The sequence below is a fragment of the Littorina saxatilis genome, linkage group LG7 (genome assembly GCF_037325665.1).
Source record: "Littorina saxatilis isolate snail1 linkage group LG7, US_GU_Lsax_2.0, whole genome shotgun sequence".
Taxonomy (NCBI): Eukaryota; Metazoa; Mollusca; class Gastropoda; order Littorinimorpha; family Littorinidae; genus Littorina; species Littorina saxatilis.
This window is the reverse complement of record NC_090251.1, coordinates 54063966-54082632: the sequence shown is the minus strand read 5'-3', so window position 1 is coordinate 54082632 and position 18667 is coordinate 54063966. Positions and strand designations below refer to the sequence as shown.

The 18667-nt window shown below is 42.8% G+C and overlaps 1 protein-coding gene across 3 annotated transcripts in view; it reads left to right on the top strand.

Moving 5' to 3' along the window:
- Window positions 1-18404, top strand: part of LOC138971818 (rho family-interacting cell polarization regulator 2-like) — an 87432-nt gene extending 69028 nt beyond the window's left edge. For all 3 annotated transcript variants that reach the window (XM_070344642.1, XM_070344643.1, XM_070344641.1), the window contains 11 exons: window positions 917-1204; window positions 2047-2174; window positions 2840-3056; window positions 3622-3751; window positions 6653-6811; window positions 8415-8564; window positions 9700-9849; window positions 12235-12281; window positions 13336-13419; window positions 13902-13995; window positions 15033-18404. In XM_070344642.1, coding sequence (XP_070200743.1) covers window positions 917-1204; window positions 2047-2174; window positions 2840-3056; window positions 3622-3751; window positions 6653-6811; window positions 8415-8564; window positions 9700-9849; window positions 12235-12281; window positions 13336-13419; window positions 13902-13995; window positions 15033-15109 — 1524 coding nt within the window. In that variant the 3' untranslated portion in view covers window positions 15110-18404. The remainder of the gene's footprint in view (window positions 1-916; window positions 1205-2046; window positions 2175-2839; window positions 3057-3621; window positions 3752-6652; window positions 6812-8414; window positions 8565-9699; window positions 9850-12234; window positions 12282-13335; window positions 13420-13901; window positions 13996-15032) is intronic.
- The last annotated feature ends 263 nt before the right edge of the window (window positions 18405-18667 follow it).

Sequence of the window (18667 nt, the reverse complement as noted above, 5' to 3'; positions counted from 1 at the left end):
GCTGGCCCCCAGAAAAGTGGAGATCTCTAACATCTCTCTCCCCTACGACCAGATGGTTATGGGAATACCTTTACCTTTTATGAACAGAATGTCTGAGAAAACCAGGTCTTAAAAAGGAGGGAGTCTTAAAATGGGGGTAATTTTACAGAGGTTATGAACAGAAAGTCTGAGAAAACCAGGTCTTAAAAAGGAGGGAGTCTCAAAAAATGGGGGTAGTTTTACAGAGGTTATGAACAGAATGTCTGAGAAAACAAGGTCTTAATAAAAAGGAGGGAGTCTCAAAAAATGGGGGTAGTTTTACAGAGGCTATGAACAGAATGTCTGAGAAAACAAGGTCTTAAAAAGGAGGGAGTCTCAAAAAATGGGGGTAGTTTTACAGAGGTTATGAACAGAATGTCTGAGAAAACAAGGTCTTAAAACGGAGGGAGTCTTTAATTGGGGGGTCTTAAGGGGGGGGGGGGGGGGGGGGGGCTTAAAAAGGAGGAAGTCTTGAAGGGCGGGGTCCACTGTATAACAGTAAGGATGATCATTTTGCATGAAAGAATCCCAAAGCTGCCAGGAGCAGGTGTTTTTGACACACCCTTGGCTGGTGATTGGCCCCTCCAATGTTTGTCAGAGGAAACGCAAGGGTATTCACTCTTCCACAACCAATACACAAATCGGACGGAGTTATTTCCGAAAATCGTTTTATTTGCTGAAAACATTTAACATGGCTGAGGTCAGTTAAAAAAGAAGACAATCCCTCATCACCCTTTTTTTGTTTGGGGGGGGGGGGGGAGGAAAAGAAGGGAAGGAAAGGGGGGAGGAGGGGAGGGGGGCTAACCAGGTGCTCTTAAAGTAAACAGTATTAGTCTCTTTTCTATCAAATTCAGCATTACTCAAACGTGTTCCACAGTGTTGCTTCTCTCCTACACAGGGCTCGTTCCTGTCCCACGCGGCACTGGGCAGCCAGACGCTACAGTCCGTGGGCATGTCCTCGCTTTCCTCCCTCGCCTCTTCCACCTCCTCCTCCTCCTCCCCATCCTCCCCCTCGCCCCAGCTGCCGGGCATCCTGGCGCAGAGCTACACGACGTGGCGAGAGGAGGCAGGCAGTGTGGAGGAGGGTCTGTTCAACCTCAACACCTCCCTGGAGGACTTCCGCGGCCAGTACAACGAGTTACAACTGCTGGAGGAGACCGTCGCCTCCCTCGACATGTTCATCAGGGTACGTTGTGTTCTGGGCACTGCTGACAACATTCTGTAACGTTTGGTTTTAATCTGCTCTTTTGCTTTGTTTATAAGCCTATTGGATTTTTTGTATCATATCTGTAAGGAGTGTATGGGTGTATGTTTGTTATTCATACCAGGACAAATACCAATGGATGTTATGCTATAATAATAATAATGCAAACTTTTATAGCGCTATTCTAGAAAAATGTCTACTCTTAGCGCTTTACAATACATACATCGACCAAGCATACTATACACGCACAGGCAAAGAAACCGACCAAACATACAATACACGCACAGGCAAGATAACGACCAAACATAAACAAACATACTATGACCAAACATAACCAACATACTATACGCGCGCAGGCAAAGAGAACAATCAGCACATGTAATAATGTAATGGCGGATAAATTTGTGTTCTTGTTCGTGTTTGTATGACATCTCTGAGTTCTGTGTGTTCTTGGAATTGTGATGATAAATGATACATGTATGTTAGTAAAATGAGCATTGAAAATCAGCTGCTGGAAGAGACGTGTTCATCAGGGTAGGTGGTTCAGGGTTGTTGATGAGAATTTCTGGTGATTTCAGATGATATGGTGATATTTCACTCATTTCTTATTCACCTTGACTAGCTAGTTTTCAAGTGAGCTGATCCGTTTGCATAGTTGTGCCATTATAAAGCTGTACAGTGCTATAAAAATGAAATGACACCACAAAGATGCGAGATATATTTAGAGTTTAAGAAATTGTGGATCGCTTGTTAGACGAATCAAGCAAAAGACAGGATGAAGGAGTCGTAAAGTATCAGCTTAATGTTGTCTTTACCTTTTGCAGAAACAGTGCAGGGGATCAAGATCAAGTTCAAGGTCGTCAAGTATCAGCGTGTCTATAGAGAGCGCGCTGGAGGCTTTTGACTTCCTCAACACAGAGGATTCTCCTGACGACATTGACCCTTCACCTGTGTAAGTGGATTTCATCAACTATTTTTGCTTTTCGTTTTTTTAAGCAGCAAATTTTGATAATGAGACCAGGAAAACGTATAAAGCACCGGGTCATCCTTTCAGTGTGACAGTTGTCAAAGGGAGATAACTACTGTCTGCACAAAAAATTCCAAATTGCTTTGAAAAAGTGCAGTTGTTTCCCTTTTTGCAGCTTCTTCACGAGCGCTGTTCTATTTCTATTGTGTGTTGGTCAAAATGTTCTGATTGATTTTGTAACAAGACTTTTCACACAAAGGTTTGCTTGAATAGGTATTAAGCTACAGAGAGCTGTAGCAAAAGAGGAAGTGGTACAGTGAAACCTCTGTTATACAACCTCAAAAATTCGGTGACAAATTGCGTTGTTAAAAAGGAGACAGCCTTAAATGAAGTTCAGTTTACAGACTTTATGAAGGAAATATCTTGGGAAATAAGACGGGAAAAACAGAGGTCGCCTTAAATCAGAGAGTCTCTAAACAGAGGTATTTCACTGTACAAACACTGTTCCAGTGCATTTCTTTTACTGAGCGTAGTCCTGAAAGCAAGCCAACTTACAAACAGTAGTTCACGCCAGAAAAGCTTTGACGCATCAACTAATTAGGCTTATCCTCATCACAATCATATGTTTTTCATTCCCCGTGTATTTGCAGCACTTCACGCAAGACAAGCCTCGATCAGATTCTGTCAAGTCCAGAATCCACAGCCAAGACTGGTGACTCAGGGATCGAGTCCTTGGCCCAGCGGCTAAGTGAAGACGGCCAGCTGGGTTCCAGTCTGGGTTCGAGTCCAGTGCCGCCCTCCACTGGCAACGAGCAAGTTGACACTGCTCTTCTCTTCCACCTCGCCTACTGTGATTGGCTCCTCGAGGTAAGAGAGTATGGAAGGGTGTTGGTGTATTTTTTTTTTTTTTTGGGGGGGGGGGGGTATATTTGTGTATTTCCATATTTGTGTGTACACACACACACACACACACACACACACACACACACACACACACACACACACACACACACACACACACACACACACACACTCACTCACTCACTCACTCTATGCATAAAGAATTTTAGGTTTATCACTGTTTGATGTAAGCATTGTCACTTTATAATTTCCTAGGAAAGAGGGTGTTATTACAACCGTCTACAGACGTCTAAAAGAGTGCCAGAGAGAGAATTAGAGAGAGATTCTGTTTTTCTTTCAAAGTGTGTTTTAGACAGGGAATGTGAGTGAGTCTTCAGTTCTTGTTGCTCTCAGAGTGACTCAAATACAGAAAGAAACTGCATGTGTACACATTAGTCTGTGAGATTTCATGAGACTTTTCTTTACTAGTACAATATTGCTTTAAGGAAAAAAATCCATTTCATTGGGTGTTTTTACAAACCAGTTTCATGTAACAATCCAATAAACGTGTGCCATTGTTTGATATCAACAGAGCCTTGGAAACTACGGTCCCCTGAAGTGTCGTGAGTTCTACGCACTGGAGAAACTTCAACGTCAGGGCTTCATCCTACAGCGACTGCTGGCCATCGCCAAGGCTGGCAGTGACATCAACCTCCATGCAGGTCAGTAACTCACGACACCTTGTTGCAGTGACTGTTGTTGTTTTTACAGTGGAACCCCCCTTTAAGAGCTCCAAACATCTGAGAAAATCAAAGGAGAGAGTCTTAAAGTGGTGGTAGATTTAAACATGAAATCTGAGAACAGTCGGTCTTCTCAGGGGTGTCTATGGAGTCTTAACCAGGGGGTCTTAACCAGGGGGTCTTAACCAGGGGGTCTTAAAAGGGGGTTTCACTGTACTGTTCTCAGCATCGTTCTTGTTCTTGTCAGCCAGTGTTAGCACCAAAGTAAAAGTATCCTTAATTCTGCTAGGGCAGGAGCCACCCTGTCTGTTCTTTCTGTTTTTACACCCCCGGTATAGGGGTGTGTATAGGATTCGGTCCATGTGTTTGTTTGTTTGTGTTCGCATATAGATCTCAAGAATGAACGGACCGATCGTCACCAAACTTGGTGAACAGGTTCTATACATTCCTGAGACGGTCCTTACAAAAATTGGGACCAGTCAAACACACGGTTAGGGAGTTATTGGTGTGTATAGGATTCGGTCGATGTGTTTGTTTGTTTGTTTTTTTCGCATATAGATCTCAAGAATGAACGGACCGATCGTCACCAAACTTGGTGAACAGGTTCTAGAGTAAGTGCGCCGGTGTCCGTACCCTTTCAGGCTTGAAAGCTCATAACTTTGGAGCTGTGGCTTCGATCGCCATTCTATAAATTTCTACAGCTACTGCGGGCTGTCGGCCTTTCTTGGCTGCCATTGGTTGGTTTAGAGGGGAATCCCCTAATTATGTAGAAGTCCGTTTCTAACGTCATTCATCTGAGCCTCGGACCGTACCGGGTTTTCCTTCATCCGTACTAGCTGTTCCTCGAAGCCGTACCCGGGTAAGCCTCGATCCGTACCCTACTACCCTGGTCCGTCTGTCGTTGTTTTTAACCAAGTTAAGGGTTGTAGAAAATCGTTTGCATACCTATAATTATGTATGATTGCTTGTCTGTAATTTTATGGTGAATATATTCATGGGATAGTTAATTTAGTTTAGTCTATGTGTGTGTGTAATGTCAACAACAACAAAAAAGTTAGGAAATAGAGAACTGACCAGATCTTAGTAACAAACAATAACAGTATCACAATCAAGTCATCCAAGTAACCCGTATATATTCAAATCTGTAACATAATAAATTAACAAAAAGTAATGAGTAGGCCATAAAACAGACATTGGCTTCAAAACCCCCAAAAAAGAGTAAATTAAAAGTGGGTACGGACCGAGGAAGACCCTGATTTTTTCAGGCCCCGGGACCGTTGTCACGATTTCATCTTTCGCCTGTGTACATATTTCCCCCTCGACATATACTCAAGACTGAAATGTTGTTTCCTGGTAAAATTAAGAAGTGAAATTATTTAAGGACGAAAAGCATGTCAGTTTCTTGCATGTGAAGAAAATTGGTGGTAAAATTTTATAGATTTCAACCCCAAAATCGAATTCTTCGAAAACGTGTACTGAGTGGTTACGTCCCTTGAGTAAGAAGGAAACATTTTAGGATGAATCAAATTTCTAAGTTAAATAAAACAAATTGGTTGGACAAATTTGGCCCCATGAATGTAAGGTACACAAGGTCGCTCATCAGTACTATCGAAGGGTGTTTTTTTGTTCAGTGTAGAGTTTATACTAGATCAACGAGGCCGAGAAGCGAAATATCAACACGGCGAAAGATGAAAACGTCACGACTTGTACAAGTACAAGTCACACCGTACCCCTTTCAACTCTACTGAACGCTACGTTATGTTTTGACAAATACCCATGAAACTTGACTCAAAGCATACTTTTAACCCCCATAATCGTGTTAAGCGTGAAAAATACATCTAGAAAGACCCAAACTGAGCTGTACGACCATTTCAAACAACCATATCAACTGAATTTGATCGAGTGGAAAACTTAAAAGTTTCAACAAGCAGAAAGCAAAAGTAGAAGTGGGTTTGCCGTGTAGGCTGGTAAGGCGGTAAAGTGAGCGCGAACACGTCATTGGCTACAAATATTCACTGCCGGATAGTTCTAGTTTAAAATTAGACGCTTCACGAACCGACTGGAGGTCTGCAGACGAGTAAAAACAACAAAAACCGAAGGGGTACGGTCCGAGGAAGGGGTACGGACACCGGCGCACTTACTCTATACATTCCTGAGACGGTCCTTACAAAAATTGGGACCAGTCAAACACACGGTTAGGGAGTTATTGGTGGATTAAGATTCTACAAGGACTTATAGAAGGACGTATTAATGGTCAAAGGGAATTAACCTTCTCAGTTGGTGGCAGTGAGAATGGTAAGGACGGGGGTGTTTTTCCTACCTCGGAGGAATTTCTTGTTGTTTATGATTAGATACGTTCCGTGCTGTGTGACATGTGGAGATGGTGTGTAATATTGCTATCCAGCGGGGTGGTTTTATGGTGTATTTTTGGTGTGCCTAATTCTTAATTAACTAGCTGGAAAAAAATGATTACACTTCCTAAAAATTAAAAATAGCAGAAGAATTCACACACTGCAACCAACATTGATAATATGTGACCCTCCACCATGAAATGAGTCGCATGTCACCTCGCGCTGTTCTGCGCTGGGCTTAATATAACCCCGGGGAGTGTCTGGTAACAGTGTGAGGGTCACCTTAGTCACAGGCTTATAACTCAAACAGTTTTCGCTCTATTCTAAAACGGTTTTCACCACTGGATAGAGCATAAAAAACTCTTTATGAAAATGTAAAAATATGAAAATCATGCAAAGGTGACATGCGACTCATACCGTCGTGGAGGGTCACATATGTACTTGAAAATTGTTCACTCTTCTATACCCACTTTCCTGACGAAAGGTATGTTTGTTTTTCCCACTAAATGACTATTTTTTTGCTGCCAAACAGTGCTGAGCGAACTGACTGAAGACAAGGCCGTGAGGGAATTCTGGGTGACGACAGTGGACCACAACCTGCTGTGCGTTCATCCGGAACGCCTTCTCACCACCCTGGAGCAGAAGTTTTCGCTACGCATCAGTGATCGCTTCCAGGTCTCTCCATCCAGAGGTAAGGATCGAGTTGCGACTCGGTGTTGTTGGGATGAGGGGTCATAAAAGGAGGGAGAGACACAGACAGACAGAGATCATAGACAGACAGAGATCATAGACAGACAGAGATCATAGACAGAAAAAGACTGACAAGATTTGTGTGTTTGTTTGCAAACAACATGGATTTGCGTAAAAACTCAAAAGAAAGTAACACTCTGACTACTTATGAAGGTATGTGCATGTGTCGAGACGGACACGGGTCAACTTTATGTGCAGACCCAGAGACGGAAGCCATGTCCCACCCCCGTGTCATAACAATGGCACGTAAAAGACCTCGGTCATTCTGCCGTAAGTGCAGGTGGCTGATTACACCTAAACACGCAGACACCTGGGTAGCGCGACTCTGTTGCTGCTAGCTTTCCACTGGGAGGAAGCGACCCGAATTTCCCAGCGATGGGACAGTAAAGTAATGAAAATGAAAATGAAATGTGTGTTGGAGAGAGAGAGAGAGACCCAATCTCATGAGTGATTTTTGTGTCAAATTCTACCAGTACCACCTATGAACTGCAATTTAATGTCACTCTTGTACGAAATGTGAATTAAGCAAAAAAGTCAGATTCCTTTTTATATTTAGTCAAGTTTTGACTAAATATTTTAACATCGAGGGGGAATCGAAACGAGGGTCGTGGTGTATGTGCGTGTGTGTGTGTGTGTGTGTGTGTGTGTGTGTGTGTCTGTGTGTGTGTGTGTGTGTGTGTGTAGAGCGATTCAGACTAAACTACTGGACCGATCTTTATGAAATTTGACATGAGAGTTCCTGGGTATGAAATCCCCGAACGTTTTTTTCATTTTTTTGATAAATGTCTTTGATGACGTCATATCCGGCTTTTCGTGAAAGTTGAGGCGGCACTGTCACGCCCTCATTTTTTAACCAAATTGGTTGAAATTTTGGTCAAGTAATCTTCGACGAAGCCCGGGATTCGGTATTGCATTTCAGCTTGGTGGCTTAAAAATTAATTAATGACTTTGGTCATTAAAAATCTGAAAATTGTAAAAAAAAAAAAAAATTTATAAAACGATCCAAATTTACGTTCATCTTATTCTCCATCATTTGCTGATTCCAAAAACATATAAATATGTTATATTCGGATTAAAAACAAGCTCTGAAAATTAAATATATAAAAATTATTATCAAAATCTTTTTTTCGAAATCAATTTAAAAACACTTTCATCTTATTCCTTGTCGGTTCCTGATTCCAAAAATATATAGATATGATATGTTTGGATTAAAAACACGCTCAGAAAGTTAAAACGAAGAGAGGTACAGAAAAGCGTGCTATGCAGCATAGCGTAACCACTACCCCGCTCGCGCGCTCTTCTTGTCAATTTCACCGCCTATGCCGTGAGCGGTGGACCACGAGTATATGGTCTTGCTGCGTTGCATTGCGTTCAGTTTAATTCTGTGAGTTCGACAGCTACTTGACTAAATATTGTATTTTCGCCTTACGCGACTTGTTTTCTCTCTGCTCAACAGTTATTTGCTCTATTAAAAAAAATATATATAAAAAAATATGTTCTTAATTTCTCCTGCCTCACAATTCATAATCTTTTTTCTTCTTCAGTGTTCCGCTTCATGATTGCCAAGATCCTGGACATATCTGAGTACGTGCCGGAGAAGGTGAAGTCGTCGTCAGGCATCACGCTGCACCAGTTTGTCTCCTACTTCAAGGCTGAGGGGGGGCTACACAAGGTGGAGAAGGTGGCAGAGGAGTGTAAGTCTTGAAGGGATACATTGTGCGCTCAAAGATTCTTAGTTAAAGCCTCAAATTAATTGTGTATACGTTACGAAGCTGGCTGCACTCAGCTTTCAATCAATCAATATGAGGCTTATATCGCGCGTATTCCGTGGGTACAGTTCTAAGCGCAGGAATTTTTTTTATTTTTTTTAATTTTTTTTTTTATGCAATTTATATTGCGCACATATTCAAGGCGCAGGGATTTATTTATGCCGTGTGAGATGGAATTTTTTAACACAATACATCACGCATTCACATTGGCCAGCAGATCGCAGCCATTTTGGCGCATATCCTACTTTTCACGGCCTATTATTCTAAGTCACACGCGTATTTAGGTGGACATTTTTATCTAAGCCTATACAATTTTGCCAGGAAAGACCCTTTTGTCAATCGTGGGATCTTTAACGTGCACACCCCAATGTAGTGTACACGAAGGGACCTCGGTTTTTCGTCTTATCCGAAAGACTAGCACTTGAACCCACCACCTAGGTTAGGAAAGGGGGGAGAAAATTGCTAACGCCCTGACCCAGGGTCGAACTCGCAACCTCTCGCTTCCGAGCGCAAGTGCGTTACCACTCGGCCACCCAGTCCAGCTTTGGCACTGAGTTTTCAGTAAAAAATCTTCACGCAGTCATCGCAAAGTCAACTTTGGGCCAAACTAAGGACGGCCTTAACGCTTGAACAGTTTTGACATCCTGCTAATGGGGAAGAAATTTATGACTGTAACAAAAAAATGCATAGATTGCAGCACTGCAGGTATCCCTTTGTGATCTCTTTTCTTGATAGTGTAATACTGAACTAGCTGGCCTTATTGTATGAACTGAGTCTGTGCTGGGCTTTTACCGCTGTTGAAAATTCAGTTTAATTAAACAGGCGTGAAAACTTCTGATCACTATATCTGAGCACAGGGAGCGTATAACCACCAGTAGTAATTAACCCCCTATTTGAATCACTTGTTAAACAATGCTTAATATGTGCTATCAGTACACACAGCTGCCAGAATTATCTGTTTCAGTTGATGATCCTTGGTTGTGTAGTGTATTTCATGGTTCAGCACTTGTATGGAAGCAAACATTTTCCAGATTGGTAACAGACAATTTTTTTTTTGCAGTGCAATTGTGTGACCAGCTGATGTCTGGCAGCACCGACCGCACCATCAAGGCCATCTTGACCTTGAGGGATGACCTGCCTGACCCCACACCACTCAAGGTCATCGGCACCTTGCTCAACGCATCGGGGCGTGAAATTCAACAATCTTCCAGTGAGTGTTCCTTCTGTAGTACAGCAGTCCCTGCAATGTACGGCCCCCGGCATGAGCGGCCACCTGACATGTACGGACACATTTGCTCGGCACGGAGTGTTTTCCTTCTATATTTGCCCCCCCTTAAACGGACACCTGCAAAACGTGGACACAGACACTAATTTTCGGTCCCAACAGCAGGTCATACCTGCAAAGTATGGACAGACCATCGTCAAATTTTCACCACACCAAAATCGATAACAGAGCAGTCCAGCTCTTGGTACAAAGGTCACAGCCGCAAAGGCGTGATGACAGTCACTGTTAACTTGGGTGCACGTGTACCCATCAGGAGGGGGTTAGTTTGGGTCAGGAGTGGAGTACATGCACTTTCTTGCTTTCAAATGCGAAGATGCCAACATGAAACTGCACTATGCTCTTTATTCTTGTCAGTTGGACGTAAGCAACAGAAGCCACAGTCGATGAAGGCCCTCCGAAAAAGAGAGTGAAAAATTGGCCACCGTTCTCAGCATCGCGTGTCTGTGTGTAACCTCTTTCATTGACAAGATACTCTTGTTTCCCTGCAGCCTTGACCAGTGAGTCGGTTACCTAATCTGTGAACCCTTCAGTTGTGTTGCTTTGTCAAAAGTTAGACCAGTCAACTGGTTTTGCTCTGAGTGAACAGTGCAGCTGGCCTCAATTAGCCGGTGACACCTCTCTGGCCACAGCACCAAACAGTACATGGCTGGGGGGAGGGGGAGAGAGAGGGCGGGGGGGGGGGGGGGGGGTAGCTGGCTAAACTCAGTGGGGTGTCCGGTGTCACTGCATGTCAGCAGGAAGAGCATTGGAGAGAAATAGAGAGGTGTACTCTTCCAAACAATTTCCAAGGGTCAGGGCTTAGGCTAGTCAGTGAGGGAGAGTGAGAGCGGTGTTGTGTACAGTGTATTTCCGACTGAAGAGTGAAAAGTCCCTGCCACAAGATCGGCATGCAGTCAATAAAGCCAGACAAGAAGAATGATTATGACATGCGGCTCTATCTGCTGGTTTTTATTCAAACTGGTTTTCAACGCTTATTCTCACAAAGCATCTGCACACCTGCCTCTGTGCTGTGTTTGTGTGGCTGCTTTTGTATGATGTCAGTGTATGGTGAGTGCGTTCACTGCCTTGAGGATTTATTTTATCTCTTCTTTTCAACACCATTCATACAAATCATTGTTTGCAGAACGTTTAACAAAATATTAGGAGTTGGATGTTATCGTTTAGTAGCCACAAGAAGTGGTTAGCATAGACTCAAACATGTTGTGTGTGTGTCTCTGTGTGAGTGTATGGGGGAGGGGGTGGTGTGGTCACCCCTCCCCTGACCGGACACCTGCAATGTACGGACAGGTTTGCTATGGCCCAAGGGTGTCCGTTCATGAGAGGGACTGCTGTATGTTCTTTGTTTTTTTGTTTGTTTTTTCTTTGTTTTCAACCATGTTATTGTAATTTCCAGTAATGATTTGGAAAAAACTATTTTGCTGCTACATTATAAACAAGAAGGGCAAAGCCCATACGACTCACATGCTTTGCACATTTTCCCTACCAAAATACATGTGACCTTGACCCAAGGTCAAGGTGATCCAAGGTCATGCAACACAAAGCTGGTAATTCAAGACATAGGAAGTACAATGGTGCTTATTGGCTCTTTCTACCATGAGATATGGTCACTTTTAGTGGTTCACTACCTTATTTTGGTCACATTTCATAAGGGTCAAAGTGACCTTGACCTTGATCATATGTGACCAAATGTGTCTCATGATGAAAGCATAACATGTGCCCCACATAATTTTTAAGTTTGAAACAGTTATCTTCCATAGTTCAGGGTCAAGGTCACTTCAAAATATGTATACAATCCAACTTTGAAGAGCTCCTGTGACCTTGACCTTGAAGCAAGGTAAACCAAACTGGTATCAAAAGATGGGGCTTACTTTGCCCTATATATCATATATAGGTGAGGTATTGAATCTCAAAAACTTCAGAGAAAATGGGAAAAATAGCTGTTTTTTAGACAACATTTATGGCCCCTGCGACCTTGACCTTGAAGCAAGGTCAAGATGCTATGTATGTTTTTTGGGGCCTTGTCATCATACACCATCTTGCCAAATTTGGTACTGATAGACTGAATAGTGTCCAAGAAATATCCAACGTTAAAGTTTTCCGGACGTCCGACTCGGGTGAGTACATAGACTCACTTTTGCTTCGCATGTGAGTCAAAAACAACACGACTTATTTTTGAAGGTGTCTTAAAGACCTTGACAAGTCTAACGCCATCACTGGGTGTTATTTTTCTCGTTTTAAAGTTAATTTTCTATCAATTGATGTGATATGGGTTTCAACCACTGTATCACAGAATTTCTTTTCCTGTTTCAGATGCATACCTGAAGGTGATCAGTCGTAACAAGCAAACCAGGGATAAGGTAAACAAGTTTGTTTGTTTGTGTGTATGTGCCTGTGAGTGTGGCTATATGTGACAGTCCATCACAAAATCAGTCTTAAGTCGGAATTTGGATGATTTGAGTTAGTTATTATTTTGAAATTGTGAGTCTTTCCTGGATGTTTAGAAAACAAGACTGGTTGGTCCGGTGTCAGAATAATGTGACTGGGTGAGACATGAAGCCTGTGCTGCGACTTCTGTCTTGTGTGTGGCGCACGTTATATGTCAAAGCAGCACCGCCCTGATATGGCCCTTCGTGGTCGGCTGGGCGTAGCAAACAAACAAACAAACAAAAAATCCTTTCGTTTCTTCCATGTGATATGAGATGTATGGGTCATCAGTGATTCTTTCCCCCCGAAGACAATGGCAATGCATTCTGCTTTGTGCTAATATGCACTGATTATAGGTATGTTTTTATCTGCCAGGCAGTGCTGATGTATTGTTAACCTGTTGGCTGCCAGAAAATATTTGTATACAAAGCGTTGCCTGTGTTGACCTGAATTAACAACTTACAGCGTACCCTAGATGTATCAATGAATACACCACACACACACAGTTTTTACCTGAATTAACAACTTACAGCGTACCCTAGATGTATCAATGAATACACCACACACACACACAGTTTTTGTGTGGTTTTTCTTTCTTCTTCTTTTGTTGCTGTTGATCGAACGGTTTGTTGACCGTTAAGGCAAGTTAGCGAGGACGTCAGCTGTCCTTCAGGCAGTGAAAGGGGTTAGGCCAAACAAAAATATTTGTTGGTTTAGGGTAACCCGACCAACCCTATTTTTTCCCGCCGACCCTAAAACTTGATTTTCATTTCTCAAAAAAACAAAAAACCTTTTGGCACATTTTGCAAACCATACCGAGACTAAGGGAAGGAACCTCCTTTAAAATTGACTACATTACAAACTCTTTTTTTTTTTAAAGCTGGCGTACCAACCCTATCTCTTTTGGTCACGTTACCCTAAACCAACATATATTTTTGTTTTGCCTTAAATAACATGCACTAATCAACCCCAATCTGTCTCCTTCAGGCCATGGTGGTGTTTGTGGAGGGACTGGAGGACAACTTACCTGACGTCAGATCAGGTGCCTGTGTCGCTCTCGCTGCGTTAGAGGTAAGTGTAGGTGGCTCAGATTACACCTAAACGCGCACACACCTGGGTGGCACCACTCTGTAGCTGCTAGCTTTCCACTGGGATGAAGCGACTTGAATTTCCCAGTGATGGGACTATAAAGTATTAAAAATGAAGTGATTTATAGTTTTTACATTCTCTGTCATGTTTTTGTGAATATTGGGGAGAAGTTAGATTGAAAGAAGTCGCTGTTTGATTTATTCTGTGTTTTTTTCAGGGTAACACTGTCAACTGTTAATCTTACTTTGGGTCCTCAGTCCTCCAAGTTGAGGGGGGGGGGGGGGGGGGGGAGGGGTTAAAGTCAGCTGATATGTAAATTTAAATGGCTGCTCTTTCCTATTTGGGGTGTTTTTCCTGTAAAACCCTTGTTTCACAGCTCTGAAGGTAGCTGAAAATGGAGTTCTTAAAGAAAATTGCTAGAGATGTGCCAGTGTACGGGGAGTAACCAGTGGTGTTTGTTTCAGGCGGTGGAGAGCATTGACCAGCTGGTGTACGTGGCTCATTCCGACTCGTCGTCCACCGTGCGACGCAAGGCAAAGGAAGCTCTCTTCTCTATGGGTAAGTGACCCACTTTATTGCACTGTATTCACATTTTCGGCGGGAAGAAAGGTGTGCGTTCATGGGTGTGATTGTTGTGGTGTATATGCTGCGTGTGTTTGTGAGTGTGTGTGATAGTTGTGATTTGATAGTTGTGATTTGATACTCTTGTGTGTTTGTGAGTGTGTGTGATAGTTGTGATTTGATACTCTTGTGTGTTTGGCTGTTATGATTGCAGGAACACTGAAAGTGTGTGTGTACGATCGACTTGTAATTTTGACGCTTTGTATGTGTGTCTGTGAGTATGTTTGTGTGTGCATGTAACATACTGCTGTGTAAATGAATGAGTCTGTATGCATGACTGTTGTAATTTCAATGCTTTGTGTGCGTGTGTGTCATCGAATGTGTTCGTCGCTGCTGTGAATCTGGTAGCCTGTGATACAGTGGAACCCCCCTGTAAAGACCCCGACCCCCCCCCCCCCCCCATTTTAAGACCTTGTTTTCTCAGATTGTTTGTTCATAACCTTTGTAAATGCATGACCCCTATTTTAAGACTCCCTCCTTTTTGAGGCCCCATTTGGGCGGGGATGTAGCTCAGTCGGTAGCGCGCTGGATTTGTATCCAGCTGGCCGCTGTCAGCGTGAGTTCGTCCCCACGTTCGGCGAGAGATTTATTTCTCAGAGTCAACTTTGTGTGCAGACTCTCCTCGGTGTCCGAACACCCCCGTGTGTACACGCAAGCACAAGACCAAGTGCGCACGAAAAAGATCCTGTAATCCATGTCAGAGTTCAGTGGGTTATAGAAACACGAAAATACCCAGCATGCTTCCTCCGAAAACGGCGTATGGCTGCCTAAATGGCGGGGTAAAAAACGGTCATACACGTAAAATTCCACTCGTGCAAAAAACACGAGTGTACGTGGGAGTTTCAGCCCACGAACGCAGAAGAAGAAGAAGAAGCCCCATTTTGCTAGTTTTGGGTGTCTTACAAGGGGGGTTCCACTGTAGACTCTTTAGGGTCTTTCTCTCTCTAAAATGTGACATTACCTGTGTTGTGCAGGAGAGGACGGGAGGACAGCACTGGAGCAGGCCCAGCTGGGAGCGCACGGCTTCCAGGGCATGAACATCAAGACATGAACCACACAGCAAACGTCAACATTCCGACGAAATCAACAGTTCACTGCTTCCAACGGGTGCCATCCGCAACATGCACAGATCACCATGCACAGCTGTAATATGCCTGTGGCGCTGGTCTGAGTTTTGTGACCTGCGATACTACTGTGTTGCCAGGGGGATTCTGTGGAACGGGCTACAGAGGCAGGGACTGGTTCAGGCTGTGGATACATGCAGTACCTTACACGCCTCATCAGTACAGGCTTGTGCAATGCAACTTCAGACACCTCGGCCACAGTGTTTTCATTATCTTCTCCGTGGAGTGGACTGCAGATCATGCAAAGGCTGCGAATTTATGCAGTGACTTTCACACCTCTTCAGCATGTCTCTGCAGAGAAAACTTTGACTGCAGATGGAAAGAGGCATGATTACATTTTTGACCTCAAACAGAAAGAGCTGTCAAAGGATGCAGTGACTTAAATATACACCTCTTGGGCATGTCTTCATCCGTGAGATCTTTGTCAGCAGATGGAAAGAGTTGTGGCTAAACCAGCCCAGAAAGGAAGTTTGTGTGATGAAATCTTTGACTGCAACTGGGAAGAGCTGTCAGCTAGTTTATGCAGTGATTTGCGTGTCTTTCATAAGTCTGTGCAATGGAAACTTGGACCCTGTGACAAGTACCAACCTAGTCTTGCCAGCAGAGCTACGGATGACTGATCCAAACTTTGTCGTGTTCAGGTTGTGCAAGTCTGAAATTCTCCACCCTTGCTGTGGCTTTTCTTCAGTTTCTTGCTCCCAGATTGTGCAAGTCTGAAAGTGTGCATGCTTGTTGAGGCTTCTGTAGTTTGTATGCACAGACCACGCGACAAGAAAACATCTTCAGTGCAGAGCTGCTGCATGGTTGTCTTGCCATGTGGGACTCAGAGTTGAAAAATCCTTTCTGTAACAAGTTTTTTTTCGCACCATTTCAAGAGATGGCACAAAATGGCTGTTTAATCATACTGTAGTCCTGTTGATGGATGTGCCCATAGCTGGTCTCGCAGGCACCGGGAGAGGATGATTTGTGATATTACAAACTTTACACAGGAAAGACAAGTGTTGTTTTCGTGTGGAAACAGTGTTGATGGCTTAGGAACTGAACCCGAAAATGCGTATGTTTTGTGTAAGGCCTACGTCATTGCCCTGGATGAATGACTGATACCAGCCGACAACAGAATAATTAAGTGGTCAAGAGGTCATGACAAAATTGTCTCTGGTTAAAAAGTTGGGCTCTGTGCTCTCTCTGTGGCCTGAAATATAAGGATGAGGTGTGTACCACATGTGACATAACTCTTGATCCTGTGAAATGAAGGGCAGACTGAGTACATGACACTTCTTCCATTGGAGTTTTTTTTACCAGTACCACTCAAGTAAAAGTGTCTTGAGTGCAATTTAATGCTAACGCCACGGCACACCACAAAACCCAGTTGGGTATACACGAACAAAGACAATTGTAAGGCCCTGAGAAGATCAAGGCAAAATTTCACAAAATCATGGGCAATCACGCTTGTTCATTACAGTTACACTGGTATGTGTGCTGTTGAGAAACGTTGACTGGACTTCTGTGCAAGTTAAACGCTAACATTTCTGCAATTTTTTTTACCAGCCTGTGCAACAGTCTGCAATCAAACCTAAGTTCTTGCCTTCTCTTTCGTTGGTCAGCGTCTGTTGACTGTGTACGTCGACTTATTGTTGCTGTCATTATCGTGTGTCAACAGGATGATAAGCAAGTCATCATCATGAGTGTGTGTGGTTTTCATATTTGAGACTGTGCCAAAAGGTGACGTTTTCATGTCAGTATGTCCCAAATGACATCACCAGTACATTTTTCATTCTATCTAATCTGTTTTCGTTCTATTTTTTCTAATAACATGCGTTAACAATTGATTGCCAACTGGAATGGAAGAGCACAAAAAGTGTAACTTGATATGTAGTTTCTCTAGAGGGAAAAACATCTTCCACTTTCATGTCAGTGTGTCCCATGCAACATACATTTGCCAAACAGCTATGTGCAAGTAGATTATTTGTTAGTGGTATAGAAAATACTGATCAACAATTAAAGTCAGTTTTCACATTCATTTTCTACCTATTTCTTATTTGTTTATTCTGTTGGCAATGGTGAAATGTCAGCAATCGTGTGTCATTCGGGACAGTGGACATGACACCTGACCTTTTGGCACAGTCTCATTTATTTATATTTCATGGTTGAGTGAGCAGTAGAACCAGGATATGAGAGGGAAGCTTCACATTTATTGACGTACCGTGAGAGCAATTATATCCATCAATCAAGCTTTAAATCCCAGTGATTGACATATATTCCATTATTGCCATTTGGCAAAGTTTGTCCGGAATCATGTGTTGGTTTGTGCAACGCTGTAGCTGTACTTGTGTCTTAGTTCTGTCAGGCTTGAGCGAGATATCATGCAGATGTGCCGGGGATGTTGGGAACATTTTGAGCATTGAAAAGAACAGCTCTTTTGCTGGCTTCCAATGCCAACCGAAGGTGCTGAAATCGGTCACGTCACTTGCATACCATAAAAACTATTATTTCGATAAGCATCAAGCTAGCTCATAGCTTTGTAGTGCTTTTTGAAATCCACTCTTTTTTGCAGGAAGGACAATCATGTTAGTCATCAACTTGCATGTTTACATGAGTGTTTTTGCATTATTTAAATCAGGTCAGTCTCAAGATGCAAATTGATCAAGCTTATACTCTTTGTAAGTGCATTTCTAGGTTCTAATTTGTCTGTGTGCACTACTCTGTATACATTTCTTAAAAATTGCAATGTGCTTTGGGAAAATTCTTCACATCTGTTTAATATGTTGCCATGCAATTGGATAATACTCATCTTTTTGACTTGCTTACATAGTGTTTCAATTGTCTTGAATTGTGCGAGTTCTGCATTAGGCAAAATTGTTTCAAGTCACTGCCAATAATCTATTTCTGATTTCTTTACTCCTTGTTTAAAGTTTTAATTTTTTTTAATTGTCAAATGGAAAATGTAGAAGGAATGAATCAATCATTTGCTTTAAATTAATGGAAAAGTCTGCATGGTAGCTGGACTTTTCTTTCATCAGCAAACAATTGTTATTGTTTGTGATGTAATAAATCAATTCCTATGATTATTCACGGCAAGTATTCGTCAGAAATGAGACAGTGATGAGACAGTGATGAGACAGTGATGAGACAGTGATGAGACAGTGATGAGACAGTGATGAGACAGTGATGAGACAGTGATGAGACAGTGATGAGACAGTGATGAGACAGTGATGAGACAGTGATGAGACAGTGATGAGACAGTGATGAGACAGTGATGAGACAGTGATGAGACAGTGATGAGACAGTGATGAGACAGTGATGAGACAGTGATGAGACAGTGATGAGACAGTGATGAGACAGTGATGAGACAGTGATGAGACAGTGATGAGACAGTGATGAGACAGTGATGAGACAGTGATGAGACAGTGATGAGACAGTGATGAGACAGTGATGAGACAGTGATGAGACAGTGATGAGACAGTGATGAGACAGTGATGAGACAG